The sequence below is a fragment of the Pleurodeles waltl genome, chromosome 5 (genome assembly GCF_031143425.1).
Source record: "Pleurodeles waltl isolate 20211129_DDA chromosome 5, aPleWal1.hap1.20221129, whole genome shotgun sequence".
In the NCBI taxonomy this organism is placed as follows: Eukaryota; Metazoa; Chordata; class Amphibia; order Caudata; family Salamandridae; genus Pleurodeles; species Pleurodeles waltl.
In genome coordinates this window covers 301,593,601-301,608,813 of record NC_090444.1, presented here as the reverse complement: position 1 = coordinate 301,608,813, position 15,213 = coordinate 301,593,601, and the positions used below count along the sequence as shown (strand labels likewise).

At 41.8% G+C, this 15,213-nt stretch overlaps 1 protein-coding gene across 1 annotated transcript in view; it reads right to left on the bottom strand.

Annotated features, from left to right (window-relative positions):
* The window catches only part of PPP1R21 (protein phosphatase 1 regulatory subunit 21), a 448,835-nt gene that overhangs the window by 118,239 nt on the left and 315,383 nt on the right, over positions 1 to 15,213 (bottom strand). Inside the window, exon 17 of the mRNA XM_069234042.1 lies at positions 10,236 to 10,484. Coding sequence (XP_069090143.1) covers positions 10,236 to 10,484 — 249 coding nt within the window. The remainder of the gene's footprint in view (positions 1 to 10,235; positions 10,485 to 15,213) is intronic.

Here is a 15,213-nt window from a genome sequence, read left to right as displayed (position 1 = left end):
AAAGGATGTTATTCTACGCCAGTTCATTAGCTTACGTGTGTTTGACAGTTCAGGTGTCGAAGAGGCGAATGAGGCTGAGACGTCATCATTGATGTCGGCAAAATATCCAGAAGCAGTTTGTGCAAAAGCTGGAGTTGTGTTCATTGGTGGAGTTGGTGTTTCTCGCGGTGGTACAGAATAAATCGGACCATCTGTTTGTGTTGAAGCTGTATTGAAGCAATCAACTATTTCTGTATTATTTAATATTAGTGGAATCAATGCAAGATCATGTTCCACCCTCCCAAAGCTCGGAGAGGTGTCGGTGTTGCTGCTTACAACTTGTAGAGAAACGTCTTGACCAGTAGAAAGAATGGATTTAGGAACTACCGGGTGTTCCTCTTGGTCTGCTGTGCAGGATCAGCCACATGTTGTAGTTTGACATCGTCGATGGAGACAAAACGATTTTCTTTGGCACCCGCCAACGGTGGTAGAATTACAGTTCTGGTACTGTGTATCCCCAAGACTGGTACAGGTGCTCGATAGGAAGGGCCAAATTCCTTTTTTTTTTTACAGCAACTTTTTCACGTACTAGATCCCCGACTCTGGGAATCCAGCCAGTAGGCATTACAGGTACATCCTTGATTCCTGTGGAGGCAGCACTGATAGAAGAATTGTCATCACGGAAATGTTGCAATTCCTGTAAGACAGTGACACGTTCATTTATGTCAAAAGAAGTTTCTGCTGCCTCCACACCAGGACCATCAAGATCAGGAACATACATTTGAGTTCCGAACAGGCACTCATATGAAGTACGACCCTCCAGGGACCTTATAGGCAGATTGTTAAGTGCTCTCTGAACTCCATACAGGTGATTAAGCCAACTATGACCCGTAACTAAGACTCTGGCTGTTAAGGATTGCTTTAAATCACGATTTAATTGCTCCACAACACTATTTCCCCCAGGATGAAATGGAGACGAGTACTGGAGTTGGACCGCCAATTAAGCCATGGCGTCCCTGAATGCCCTTGAGGCGAAAGCAGGGCCCTGGTCTGAGTGGAAAGTCGCAACCACATATGTACCAATAAAGACTCGCAAATCTTTAACAACAGTCCTAGCATCAGCCGAGCATTGTGGCCACCCCCATAAAAATCTGGAGCAAGAATCAACAGCGACTAATATATACTTGTATGCACTATCCGGTGTTAGGGGGCCGCAATGGTCCAAGTACACACATTGTAATGGTTTATTTGAAATCAAGAGGGGTGTCTGCGGCGGGCGTTTGGCAGTGGAAACTTTGATTTGTTGACAGGTGTCACAGCAAAGGACCTACTGCTTGGTCTCTTTGCAGAGGCCTGGCCATGAATAGCGGGCTTGTAAGATTGAAATTGTAGCCGCCACACCAGCATGGCCAGATGCCACCCTTTTATGCGCTGCTTTATTTAATTGTGATCTTATATCTCTGTTGGGAATATCTTGTACCCTTACGTCTGGTATCTTAACCTCAGCGTTCAGCATACCTCCCATGCGGTAGGAATATTTGTCAGGAAATCCTTTTGAATAGGGCGTACCATCCGCTGTAGCTGTCACGGCAGCCCATATGTCTGCATCCGGTTTTGAACTCGAATGAGTTACTGCAGCAACAGCAGCTACAGCCACTGCTGACTTTGCGGCTTCATCAGCCAGTGTATTTCCAGCAACGTGTATTACAACGCGCTGGTGTCCAAGTGTGTGTACAACACAGACAATTGGTAGCATTTCTTTTAGATCTGCTACTTTCCCCCACAGAAGTCTGTGTTTAATGGTGTTGCCTTTAGAATCTCTGAATCCATTCTGGCGCCAGTAATGCAGATATTCATTGAAGGACTGGACACATTAATATGAATCACAAACAATCAGCGTTGGCTGTGCAGGATCTGTATGTTCCAGTGCCATCAACAGCGCTTTTAGTTCTGCCAATTGTGCTGTGCAATCCCCTAGGGTTTGCGTAAATGTATGTAGGGGACAGAATTTATTGTCCTCCATATAGCCGCTTAAGACAGTGCAAACAGCAGAATATTGGTGTTTTGTGCCAATTGCAGGTTGTGCTGAGCCATTGGTGTACATGACTATGATATTGTTCCATAGGCAGTGTATTTTCTGGAACTGGGTATTCTAGTTCATACTGCAAAAATTCTTGAGTTTGTAATTTTGGGTAAAAAATGTAGTCTACATCAGTGGCTGTCAAAGACGTGGCCCATTGTATCCAGCGTAGATGTAATGCTTTTGTGTTTGGAACGCTTGCTTTTGTAACAGCCTCCAGGGCTGGTATTAGAGAAATGACAATAATGTGTTTGCCTTGGGCTAGAGGTCTTTCTTTAATGACAGCCATCTGTACAGCAGTGAGGATTTTCTCAGTGGGAGCAAAGCTTTGTTCTGCCGCTGAGTAGAAGTGTGATTTGTAAGCAATCAGGACTGTCTCACCTTCATTAAATGTCACATAGGTGAAACCAATGGCACCAGCAATTACTCTGATGACCAAATGTGTTTTACTGTCCCTTGTGTGTAAATGTTATGCTACTAGCATGTCTGTCTGCAGTTCTCTAAGAATTTTTGTATGTTCAATTGTCCAAAATTTACTTGAGAAATCAGGACGTATCAAGTCATATAAAGGTTTTATGCGTGAAGCATAATCTGGAATCTAAGTTCTGCCAAAATTTAAGAAACCCAATAGTGATTGGAGTTTTTGGATCGCATTTGGAGGTTGCAGTTGTGCGCATTTTTCTAAGAATTGTGGCGCTAGGCTCTTTCCTTCACTTGACAGCTCATATCCCAGAAACAGGACGCTGAGGAAGGCAAATTTTATTTTATTGAAGTTGAATTTGTAACCAAATTCAGCAAATCTGACAACAATGCAGGCTACCCGTCTTAAGTGTTGTAGCAATTCATCATCCGTAAGATAAATATCATTTACATAGGACAATGCTTCAGGGTCAATCTCGTGGCAAACTTGCAGTAACACGAGCTGCGAACAGTCCTGGGCTGTTCTTATTCCCCTGAGGCAAACTACAGAATTTTTTCTGAGAGCCTAGTGCACTGAAACTTGTTAAGTCTCTACTCTCAGGCGCTATATTCTGGCAGAAGAAACCATTGGAAATGTCCAGCGTTGTTTTGTATTTTTTACACACTATGTTGTTCATTAGTGCTGTGCTATGTGAGTTCTCTATAGCATATGTGCGTGTGTGACTGTTTAAGTGTCTGTAATCTAAGACTATTCTGTAAGAATGGTCTGGTTTAGCTACTGCGAATAATAGATTATTTATTGGGGAGACACAAGGTTCAATTATGCCCTGGTACTCTAATTGTTTGAGTATTTCCCTCACAGGTGCTTTTACATCATGTTTTATTGGATACTGAGGTTGTGGTTGGGGTTGATTTTTAATAGGAATTACATGGTAGGGGGATTCTTTATCCCATCCTACGTGATTGCAGTATAATGCAGGTGCCTGAGCCAAAGCCCAATCAATGGCATAGGATTCAGAGAGATCCTCTGGAACAAGGGGCAAGAAAAGGGTTTAATAACGTCTTCCCCATAGGGGCAGGTACGGACAAATTCAGGTGGCCAATCTTGTTCGGCCAATAAAACATAATATATATTTACTATGCGATCCCAAAAGATTGCGTCTATTATGCGCTCAATGTCTCCTTCTAACTGTAGCGTTACTTTATACACCCTATCAGGCGTGGAGACACGCATGTCCGCAGTTTCTACTTGTATAAAGTCATCAGTTGCGTTCACCTCCAGATGCTCTAGAAGACTCCGGCGAACTACTGTGACCACTGCCACGCTATCTAGCAGTGCTAATGCCCACTTCCTGTTCTTCAAGAGGACCCTCTTCCTGTGTGGAATGTCGGACTGCGACTGCTGCGACCTTTTTCTTTTTGAATTGGGGTTTTTGTTGGGCAGGTTTCTCTTCCTTTTTAAAAAAAACCTCAGATGAGTGTTGTGATTCCTGTCTCGGTTTCACGTACTCTGTTCTTCGCTCTGATCACCCAACCTCTCTCATTTTGTTTTTCCGATGAGTCCTGAAAGGAACGAGATTGGAGTGTATCGGTATATTGATATCTATCGGGCGTTTTTATATTATCTCTATTTCTCAGATTACATCTATTCTGTGGTGTCTCCATACGTGGAGATTCTCCCCTCTCTTTTTTAGTAGTTTGTTGTTTTTTATCCCAGCGTTTCTTATTACCCTCAGGAGCTTGCTTAGAAAAATCTTTATTAGATTTGCCCTGAAATTGTGGTTTAGTTGGTCTGGCCCCTAAACTATCTTGACTAATGCTAGAATAAGACTCTGCGATAATCTTAGGCACCTCGCGTTCCTGATCATGTTGAGGAACGTCACGAAGCCGCATGCGCACTGCTAATGCGACCGCTTCCCCTTTAAGATTACTTAAAATAATTGAGGTTACTGTGGCAAAATTGCCCATTAGTTGCATCCCCAAGTCCAGGGCCGGGCAGCCCCGTATTCATCTTGAATTTGTTTCAACACTTCCAGCAAAGTGGCAAGTGTCGGTGTACCGAGTGCGGTTGTATAGAGCGGCAAATACTGTGCCCAAAGTATTGCAGTTATCTACTGTAGGGACCATCCCAAATGGCAAGCACATCGTTAGAATTCCATGTTTATCTTGAGGTCCCGTATGGGGAAATACTGCTTCCAGAGCATTTATTTTTTGTGCTAACCCAAACGGAGTTTCCTCTCGTTTGGCGGGTACTTTACCCATGATCGAATGTATAGTAGTAGGGTTTATACCTGGCGTTACTGCATGTGGCGGTGCTGGAGCAGCACGTCCTGGGTTTGTATTTAATGTTTGCATCACAAACTGTACCAATCGTCTATATGTCGCTGTTAATTCAGTATATAAGCGACGAACCTCAGCCACTGCTAAATTCACTACTGCAGGATGTAGTGAATAAGTGGCCAGTAAAGGCCAGGTAGGACCATTGTTACTTAGAGGACCTAACCTTACTGGTATTATTGTATGGGGTAGGGTGCCATCAAGCCAATTATTATGTTCTTGATAAGATAATGATATTTCTAAATATGCATGTACCCTGTATTGTCCAGGTGCATTTGCGTGTGTATAGTAATCAAATGTATTTGTGTTCCCATCAACTGCTGGAAATGTGACCCAAGAATAGAAGAGTTCTGTTCTATAAGCTAGATGGGCATTCACCAAAAATGTGACTGGACACCACTAGGCCGTTAGGCCGTTTGCTAATAAGTGCGTAGTCAGAGGTTGTCTCATATTGACTTCTATTACCAACTGCTGTGGATTCGCCATACAAGATCGAAAAATTGTTCAGAGAAGGCACACCAAATGGGGTTTTCCTTTTAAAGTTCAAGCTTGAACAACCTCCAGCCCAAAATAGGATAGCCTACGTAGCTGGAGTGGAAATCCTCAGTACCACGGACTTCACCGTGTATAGTATTGAGGCATCATTGTATAAAATGAGACAGAGATACTCCGGAGGACCCAAAAATTCGAGCCTGAACAAACGTTGGTGGCGCCATGTCGCATAGGCTCTCATTATTCTAATGAGACTACTGGATTTTGAGCGGCAGAATCGCCCGCGGTGTGGGAGACTACGTCTAATCCACTGCAGGTGACGCCTGTCGCTCCAATCCGGGTTTTTCTCCAGCTAACTAGCAGTGGCTCATCTCTATCCAAGGATAGGGATGACTGGGCAGCCGTGCGCATGACATAATTGGTTTCTCAGGGAAGCCGTGGTCACTCAGGTCTCATCCGTTTCTCTCATATATAAATGACAAAACGAGGCAGTATATGTTTCAATAATGAGTTTATTAAAACAACTGCATCTTAGATTGCAAAGCGTGAGCTACAATAACCAGGACGACACAACATGACAGTATTAAAATTGTGACGAGAAGAGTAAAGCATAAAAATAACGCTATCATATTGTCACTGTTATCAATAGACTAACTCCTACCTAGGCTATGATAGAGCACAGCATGTTAAGCTCTAATTCTGCCCTTCAGGTTCCCCTGGGAAGACATCATCCCCCATCCCTGAGCAAAGGCCTGCGGTCTGGGTTAGCATCTGTAGCTAAGCATTCGGCAATCAGCATACAGTTGTGGTTCTCTGGCTGGAATCTCCCTCTAACGTGTGAGGGACAAGGAAGTATTTTTATAACAACACAGCTGATGTTCTGGGAAAATGTCCCTACGTAAGGATGTATGTTTTCTACGAATGTTAGAGTCTAATCATTACCACGTTTACCGGCAATGTACCGTGCAGTAGCCTTGGAAGAAGCACCGAGTAATCAAGAATGTCTGGCCTAGGCAAAAACAGTTAGATAAACAGAAAATAAAACAAGACCGTAAAAGTGGCTATTGTAACAATAATAAAATGAAGCCAAATAAAATATATCTAGGTTAAGATGCATAGCGGCTTGGCCTAGTGTGTTGAAATAATGTGCATTGAGCTATGGCTAAAATGGCTACACAACACGGTCACAGTGGCCAAATCTAACAACAAGCATATGAATTTGTATGAGATAATTAGTAGTCGGTAGAGTACCCAGCTGGAATTTTCTATAGTGTTCACTTCAGTTCCGGATCCACCACATCTAGGTATTCAGAGCAGAAAGGGCCATAGGTGTTACTAAAAATTTTGCTTGTGATAGAACCTGTCTTCCACGCAAGGCATTTTCTTTTTAACTGCAGATGATCATAATACCGTTCTTTGATCAAAACAGCAGTATCCTGCATGACTTTGTCAGGAGTTCTCCACAGAAACACCATCTGCAGCTCGTTTAAAATTTTATGTACATGGGACAACCATGTTTGGCCCCGGCAGGTACCACTGGGTATAACTTCTTTTAGGTTATCCACACCGACAATGGCTGAATGGAAACAGGGAATGGATCTGTGCATGGCAGCAGAGTGGGTGATATAAGAGAAGAGGATGCCCACTTAAATTTCAGAAGATATGGGGTGACTGGATTACATATAACGATATAGACTCGCAAGCTGATGCCAATACTGACCAGCAAGAGTGATGATAGCACCTTAGTCTGCACAAATGACTATACTCATATACAAGATGTGGTTCCAATGTATTTCTTCATATCGATGCTGTTGTACTATGTAAAGCTACTTACCATGACTTGGTCTCACTCGTTGTTTCCAGTGAAGTTTGGAATACACGTTTATGAGACGACTGTTTTGTACTTAAAATACCTAATAAAAATATTTATTAAAAAAAAACGCACCTGCAATTTGTTTCAGTACCTATGTAGCCTTCTGTATATGGTTACACCAATACAAGTTCTCTGAAAATCGTATTCCCAAATAATCAAGGTGCTTTACAGTCTTCTAAGGGTACACTTTCGACCAAAGACTTCCGCTTAAAACTTGGAGAGGGCCTCAAAGCCATACTTTTTTATTTTATTGCCAATAAAGGTCAGTGAGTTCTTGTGGCAATATTCCTCAAAGCGTTTTAAAAGCCTATGGGTGGAGTTTTCTGTTCATGCCATCAGTACAGCATCATCCGCATATAGCAATAGAGGCATCCTCTTTCCAGCTAAAGTGGGGACATCCAAAGAGTCTCCCATCAAAAAATCTGCCACATAGTTCAGGAAAAGGCTAAAAGGTAAGGGTGCCAATACTCACCCTTGCTGGACACCTTTTTCTGCTGTGAAGGGATCTGCGCACTCCCTGCCCAGACCATACTGTACCTGAGACGTGTTACTGAAGTGCTGAGTCCTTAAAGCCATTACAACGGAGATATTGATTCCTAAATCTGCTAGGGATCTCCACAGCTTCTCTCTGTCAACTAAACTGTAAGGTTCTTTTAGGTTGACAAATAATAAATACAGCGATAACTTCCTCACCACTGCAAATTTGTAGGAGATCATGTATAAATGGAGAGCCTGCTCGATGGCCCCTATATGTGACCTAAAACTGGCTTGTTCTTCCGTCATAATGTTATGGGCATCAACCCACCCCTGGAGGCGGTTAAACAGGACTTTCCCTGAAATTTTACCTGCACCATCCAGGAGAGATATTGGGTGGTAATTAGATAGCTAGCACGATCACCCTTCTTGTAAATTGGTACAATAATAGCTGAACGGCATGAAGGGGGAACTGCATTACTAACAAGCACTGCTTTAAACACTTTGATGAGGATGTCGGCTCACAGGTGAGGTTCCTCCTGGTATCCATAGGCATCAGATCTGGGCCAGGGGCCTTAAGTTTCTTCACATCATTAAAAGCTCTTTCCACCTTTGATACTAGAATATTAATTTCACAGGCCCCAATGAAAACATTCTCCCAGGCTGGCCTAGGGACTATGGGGATGACTTTATATAGTGTGCTAAAATAACTAGTCCATACAGAAGGCCCAATGTAGGTTCCTATGGTGCTTACTGACCACTTCCCCACCCATGATACAAGTTCCCAGAATGTTTTATTTATTTATGACATTCCTTTTCATACCAGTTTACCTTTGCACTATGCTTGCCTCCAACTAGCCTAATAGATTTGGGACCAATGGGCTTACACTATAAGGTCTTTAGCTCATTAACCATTTGATTGTATGCTGATATGATTACATTATTATTATCAGAGGAGAGATTCAAAATTGCAGATCCACACAATACACTCTAGCAGTGGGAGTTCATGTGAATATTTTTCACTACTCAACCTTATTATCTTTCTGCTATTTGAAGGGTCAATCACATGCTTGTACAGCTTCTACCTTGAATTGTTTGCCATGAGTTCCCTCCTTAGGCATGTTTTCAGGCATAGTATTATGGCGACATGGTCACTTTACACTCTTCTGACAACATTCAGACCGTGCACACAATCCCATCACTCTATACTGATAGAATAATTGATTAGTGACGATCTTCTCCCATTATTAAAAGTTGCCCTAGCAATCCTATATGTGGCGGTACACCAATTACAAAAACATAGCTGGTAGTTTATCAGGAGCTCAGAGAATGTGCTTCCCTTCTCAGTGGATTTAAAATTCCCCCAAATCGCCTGCACCTCTGGGGACCACCCTGGTGGGATATAAACATTAATAATATCGACCACACCTCCTTCAGGGTCCAAAAGCCTAATTCTCACATGTTCTTCAATAGAAGATAGTGTAGCTAGCACCAATTGCTCAGTCCTGCATTAGAACTTACATGACACCCATATAGTACGCCCTCCTGAAGGGTAACCCCTCAGAGGCGAGTGCCCTGAATGCTATTATCGAGGAACCCATTTATACTAATTCCCTCAAGGCCCAAGTTTCTTGAAAACACCATATATTATAATGCACAATAAACTTCAGCCAGTACTCATATTCTATTCACTCCCCAAGCCTGCCCTATTCCATGATAGAAACTCCCTAATAGTCATCACTAGACTTGTGTGTAGCAATGACCCAGGATAACTCAGTTGACGTCTGGGCGGTAGACACAAGGCAAGCTCTTCCACACACAATCCGATTCTCATCTGGAGGGATCTCCAGGTTTAGCTGCCAGTGCTGCTGCTATCCAAGACCAATCTTTGTAATCAGCCTCAGCTTCTTTAGTTCCTGGATTTGGGAACTCGACTGTCCTGGAGTTATTAGAAGTAGTCATACGCAGGTTCTCATGGGGTATGTTAGGTGAATCGCTCTTCAACACTCCTGCAAACAATTTGTAATTGGAGAAGCACTCAGTCCCTGGAAGGGCTGTTTGCAACCAATGTTCCCCTAATGATACAATATCCTCTCAGTCAAAACTTGGTCTTAACATAACGTGAACCCCAATAATATGAAAATCATCTGAATGGCTTAGAACCAGTCTAGCGATACTGGGTGATGTAAATTCGGCCTTGAAGAAATAAACACTAATCCCTTCTAAGCCTGCCCCGGGTTGCTGGGTGATCAATTTCACTGTCCTCAAATCACTTGGCAGAACCACTCAACTCAGGAATAGCATAAAAAGGGGCTAGCGGTCTTGATCTACTTAAGAATTTTGTTGACCCAATATCTGTGAAGAGTTCAATGAACTCCGGCAGCAATCATCTGTTTCCTGGTTGGCTGTAGGAGCGCTACCTGTCCAAGGGTTACTTTTTCCTTCTCCAATTAGTCCTCCCCCAATCCCTCCTGTCCAGGCAAAAAGAGTAATAAAATTATTAACTTTCCTGACCTTTGCAGAATTTGATAAAAAAAGATCCATGACCAATCTTTCAGAGACAAAATTAAATATACTTACTAAACTTGTACAGTTCAATGAGTCTTTCAAAAATGTGTCTGTTGTTTCTTCTTGTCCATGTCTGCTCTCATTAGCAGAAACTGCATTTTCCTGAAAAAGCTCTGCCAATTGCCCAGTAGATGTGCTCTTTGTGGTATCAGCTCTCCTTTGGTTTTCTTTTTCTAGCTTGATTTTGGATAATTGTGCTTCTAGCATCCAGTGCTCCTTTTCCTGTTCCAGTTTAGCTATCTTTTCTAGACTTTGCTGTACCTTTGAAAAAGAAAAAGGAACATTAGCTGTGAACATTTGCTACTGTAAGTGGGGCATTTGTAGTAATGCATGGTAAACAATCTTTATTGTTTGTGACAACCGAGGTAGTTGCTCTGGCCCAGAATTACAAATCGTGATTGTAGATTTTTTTTAAAGTAGATTAATGATTCTTCTCCTAATTTTGCCTCACTTTTGAGGGACCCAAGAAGCAACAGAAATGTAACTGACACGTCGTTCCTACAAAAAAGGCATCAATTTCCATCACACATTTAATATGTTTTTGTTATCTGTTCTTCCCACTAAAATAAACAATAAAGATAAGTCTTTAGTCTTAACTTCTGATTACTTGTTTTTTTAATATAATGTGTATTGTGTGTTAATAAGTGGCAATAGTTTTTATAAAGAGCCATTCCTCAAATTGTAAGCAAAGCAAGGTTTTCAGAAACAAAACTCTGAAATACCTGGCATTCCATCTTTTCTATAGGTTTGAACAAATTGTACACCAACGTTTACAGACTTTTCTATAACTTCCCTAATTTCTGCTTCTTTATGTAATTAGGTTTCTGCAGACCTCTGTACATGGATGGCATGCAGCTAACCTAAACGTAGAACTAGAAGACAGAAATTGTTTTTACCCCAACTCAGCCAAAAATACTTGCCATCATTTTTTTTTTTTTTAACTCATTTGCCATTTATCTCCTAAACTCATGATGTTGATGTTATGTTAAATTATGAGTTACATTTATATGACTAGACCTTGTCCTACCCCAGTGACTAATGGGCTTTAAACTCTGTACGGGTAGGTTGAATGACGTGCAAAATGAATTCGCCTACCCTAAATGATGCACTATTTATTGTAGTATGTTCGGATGACTATCAGGAGGACGGTGTTAGGGCTTTGTTCAAACAGATTATTTGATATTTGCTGACATCAGTCTTGTGTTGTAATACGACTATGTTTGATGGCTTTACTTCAATAGCCTACTGACAGATACACACACAATGATGTACGTAGTTACTAACAAGGGCTGATATACAGATAGGCTTCTCCTCGTGCCAGTCAACATGTCTGATTTCTGGGCAAAGGTTTGGTAACAGTCCTGCGTCTACAATAGCTGGGCTATTGCACTGGAGCTTGTAGCATGCAATGTTTATAGCAATCCCATTTTTGTGCCTTGAGCAGTGCTCGAAAAGCAGCACTTTCTGCATTGCAAAATTACTACTTTTCAAACTTTTCTTAAATACCTTTGTATTTCTTAAAGTCTACAAAATGTTCCAGGACTGACATTAGAATAGTATATAAGCCTCCTAGAATATTTTGGCAAAAGTAACACTTTCCCCTCATATTCTAGGACTGGAGTTAGATAAGTAAAGTTCACTGCCCATTTTCCACCACAGCCACATCTGGTCTGAAGATGCAGTTCGTGGCAAGAAACAAAGAATAAAAATTGGTAAAGCCAGTATTTCTGGCCTTCGGAGGCTGGTGCAGTGGCTGTTTTTTTTATATTGCAATTACATGCCACAAAAATAAACAGAATAACTAAACATGCAGCCACATATTTGTGGCATAGTTGCCGTATGTTTACAATGATTTTTTTTTTAAATGATATAGCCATTACTAGTGATATTATCGTGAAGTAATAAACTTTCAGCTTTGGCATTTATTATTATTATTAGCAGTAGTAGTGGTAGCATTAATAACAAACAATAAAAAAATAACAACAACAATGTAAGAATAAATCCCCATTTAACCAAATACTGAAATTGCAGGCTGCTACAAGGATCAATGTCACAACACTTCATGACAGAAACTTTAAAAGGAAGACATACGATAAAACATAATTCAACTAAGAACATGAAGTGAAGGCAAACTAATGGCTAGTATCTAAAGTTAATATGAAATATAAATAAAATGAAACACTTTGAATCAGATGTGTCACTGAAGGAAGGAAAATCACCTATTTCCAGCGTATAAGAACAATGTGCACAGGCTTTGTGTAGTCACTCGAGATAAATGAGCCAATGAGCAAAGTAGGGTGACCCACTGCTCCATAGTGTATGCTGTGGTGGGCAGAAGCAAAATGAGAATAACAAGATCAATGGATAAAGCAAGCTGACCAAAAGTCACTATGTATGTGTCAGGGAAGACGTCAGGCCGTTAACAGAGTTCCACTGGAGATTTTTAACAGATCTGCAACACATCTCATACCCCCACCGTTAGAAGAATAGACATTGCTCCTGGAAACTGCTGACCCACCACATGACTTGAGAGGGGCTATGATATTAAAAACGGACAGACCATCACCCCAGACCAATGCAGTTCATACAGGCCCATTTCTTTAATAAACCTCGAGGCCAAGATCATTGGCAAAGTCCTTGCAAAGAGATTTTTAAAGGTAATAAGGTCTCTGGTACAATGGGCCGAAACAGGTTTATGCTGGAGCGTAGCACCCGTCATTACCCCAGGCACTGCAATGGCACTCTCGAAGTCCTCTGGGGAACACAGGTCTTAGGTGTCTATCCACTTCGAACAAGCATTTGACCCCACGGTGGCCCTTCATGTTACGCCTATTGGAGCATCTGAACTTTAGCCCCCACTTCTGTAGATATATGTTGACATATATCAACACTCTACTCCGAGCCATGGGCAAAAATCAGGGTGAATGAAGAGTTGTCACATTAAGTGGAGCAGACGTCAAGATGCCCGCGCCTATTTGCACTTGTAATCGAACCACTAGTGCGGAGTGAACATACAGGACTCACATCCAAAGGGCTTCTGATGGGATCTTAGAAGTTCAAATATCACCATATGGCAAAGATGTTTTTCGTCTATATTGATCACTTGAAAGCCTCCTTACCACATCTGATACAGATGCTCCATATATACAGGGAGAGGCCTGATGATTAACTAAACCAAATCAACATTTGTACCGGTATTGGGAGACCATGGGGATATTGGAGAAACAACCAACCTCCAACTGGCCGAGGAACACTTCAAATACCTCGATATGCAAACAGTAAATGCCAGACAGTAAGTAAGGGGACTGGGATCTTAACATCACACCTGTGGTCGCACATGTATGAAGTGACATGTAGGTGTGATGCAGACGTCCTTTCAGCGTAGCTGGTAGAGGTTCATTGTTTAAAATGATCTCCCTCTTTCTACTCTACTGTCTTCCACTGGCATATTTCCTAACACTGTAATCCGCAAATGCATGATTCTTTTGGGATGAGGGCCCTCTCAGTCTAGCATTTCGCAAATAATGTTTTAAACCTGTATGAAGTGGCTCAGGTACACAGATGTTAAGATGTACTACTGGGCAAGCCATTTAGTACTAATAAACGATTGGCTATACATGAACTGAAGCGACTTTGTGGTAGCCTCTGAACTGATGGGTGTGAAGCATTTCAGTATACTTAACCTATTGAATGGCTCCATTAAAGACGCAAACCTTTCTCTCAGAACGCTGACAATCCTGTCACGTTGCATCATGAGCTGAGATTGGTTAAATGGCATGGGGTGCTGACTGCAAAAATCCTGATGTGGTATGGTAACTAACTGAAGCATGTGGTGGGTGTAGAGGGATTCAGGTCTTGGGACATTAAAGGAATCTCTACTCTGGGAGATAGCTGGGAGGGAAATAATATATGCACCTTTACGCAACTTAATGAGACATACAATATGCATAGAATGCAATTCTATTGATACCTGCAGTTGCGTCATGCACTCGAGATATACCAAGAGAAATTGCAAGCCACCCTGACCATAGCCCATTTGAAGCTAAGATTAGTATGACTGACTTGGGTGGAAAGCGCATTTCTCAAATGTATTGCACACTTGCTAATAATACACCTGACCCCAGGCAACCACTGAAGGAAAGGTGGGAACAAGACATAGGCCCGTTGGAGGCAGAGGACTAGAGGAGGCAAAGGCGCCCCCAGAGTATTGGCAATTTCTATGAGAATGAGGCTAATTTATCTTAGATACTTCAGATACATAAGAGCCCCTCAATACTACATAAATTGAAACACAACCAAGACCCACACCAACATAGATGCAAGATGGGTATCAGGACAGTTTATAATATCATATGGGAGTGCCGCATCATCCAGCAATATTAGGAACAGTAATGTAATATCCTGACTCAAGGGAAGGGGAGGCTGGTTTCACTAGATCCCAAAGTGGTGCTATTAGGTTTAATGGATGAATGGCGAGGAAGGTGGACCACCATACTCTTGGTAGCAATGAGCTTGCTTACTGCAATATCACACGTCACTGGAGGTCGACATCTACCCTCTCCACAAGTGAACAGAATCATGGAAAGGACTACTGTACAAAAGCAGAAGAATGTAAGTACTAATTGACGGGGTGCCCACAGAATCATGCTAAAGTGTGGGAAGACTGGTGTAATTACTCTTCAAAGTTAACAAATATGACAAATCTGTGGGTATTGCTATATCCCAAGCCAAATGTAATGGGAGTTGTCTTGGGAACTGTATATTTTTCTTTTGTTAACTGCAGTTTTAAACTTGTGTTATATAAATCAAAATATTGCAAAAAGTCGCAAAAATAATTAATAGGGAAACAGTTACTTTTTCTGATGTCGCAAGAATGTACTTCAAAGTGGCACAAATGCTTTTAGTTTTAACAGCCTGTTCCTGGCTGCCTTCCTGACCCAAATAGCCACCTATGAGCCATCTTACTGGTGCAACTACACATACAAGCTAG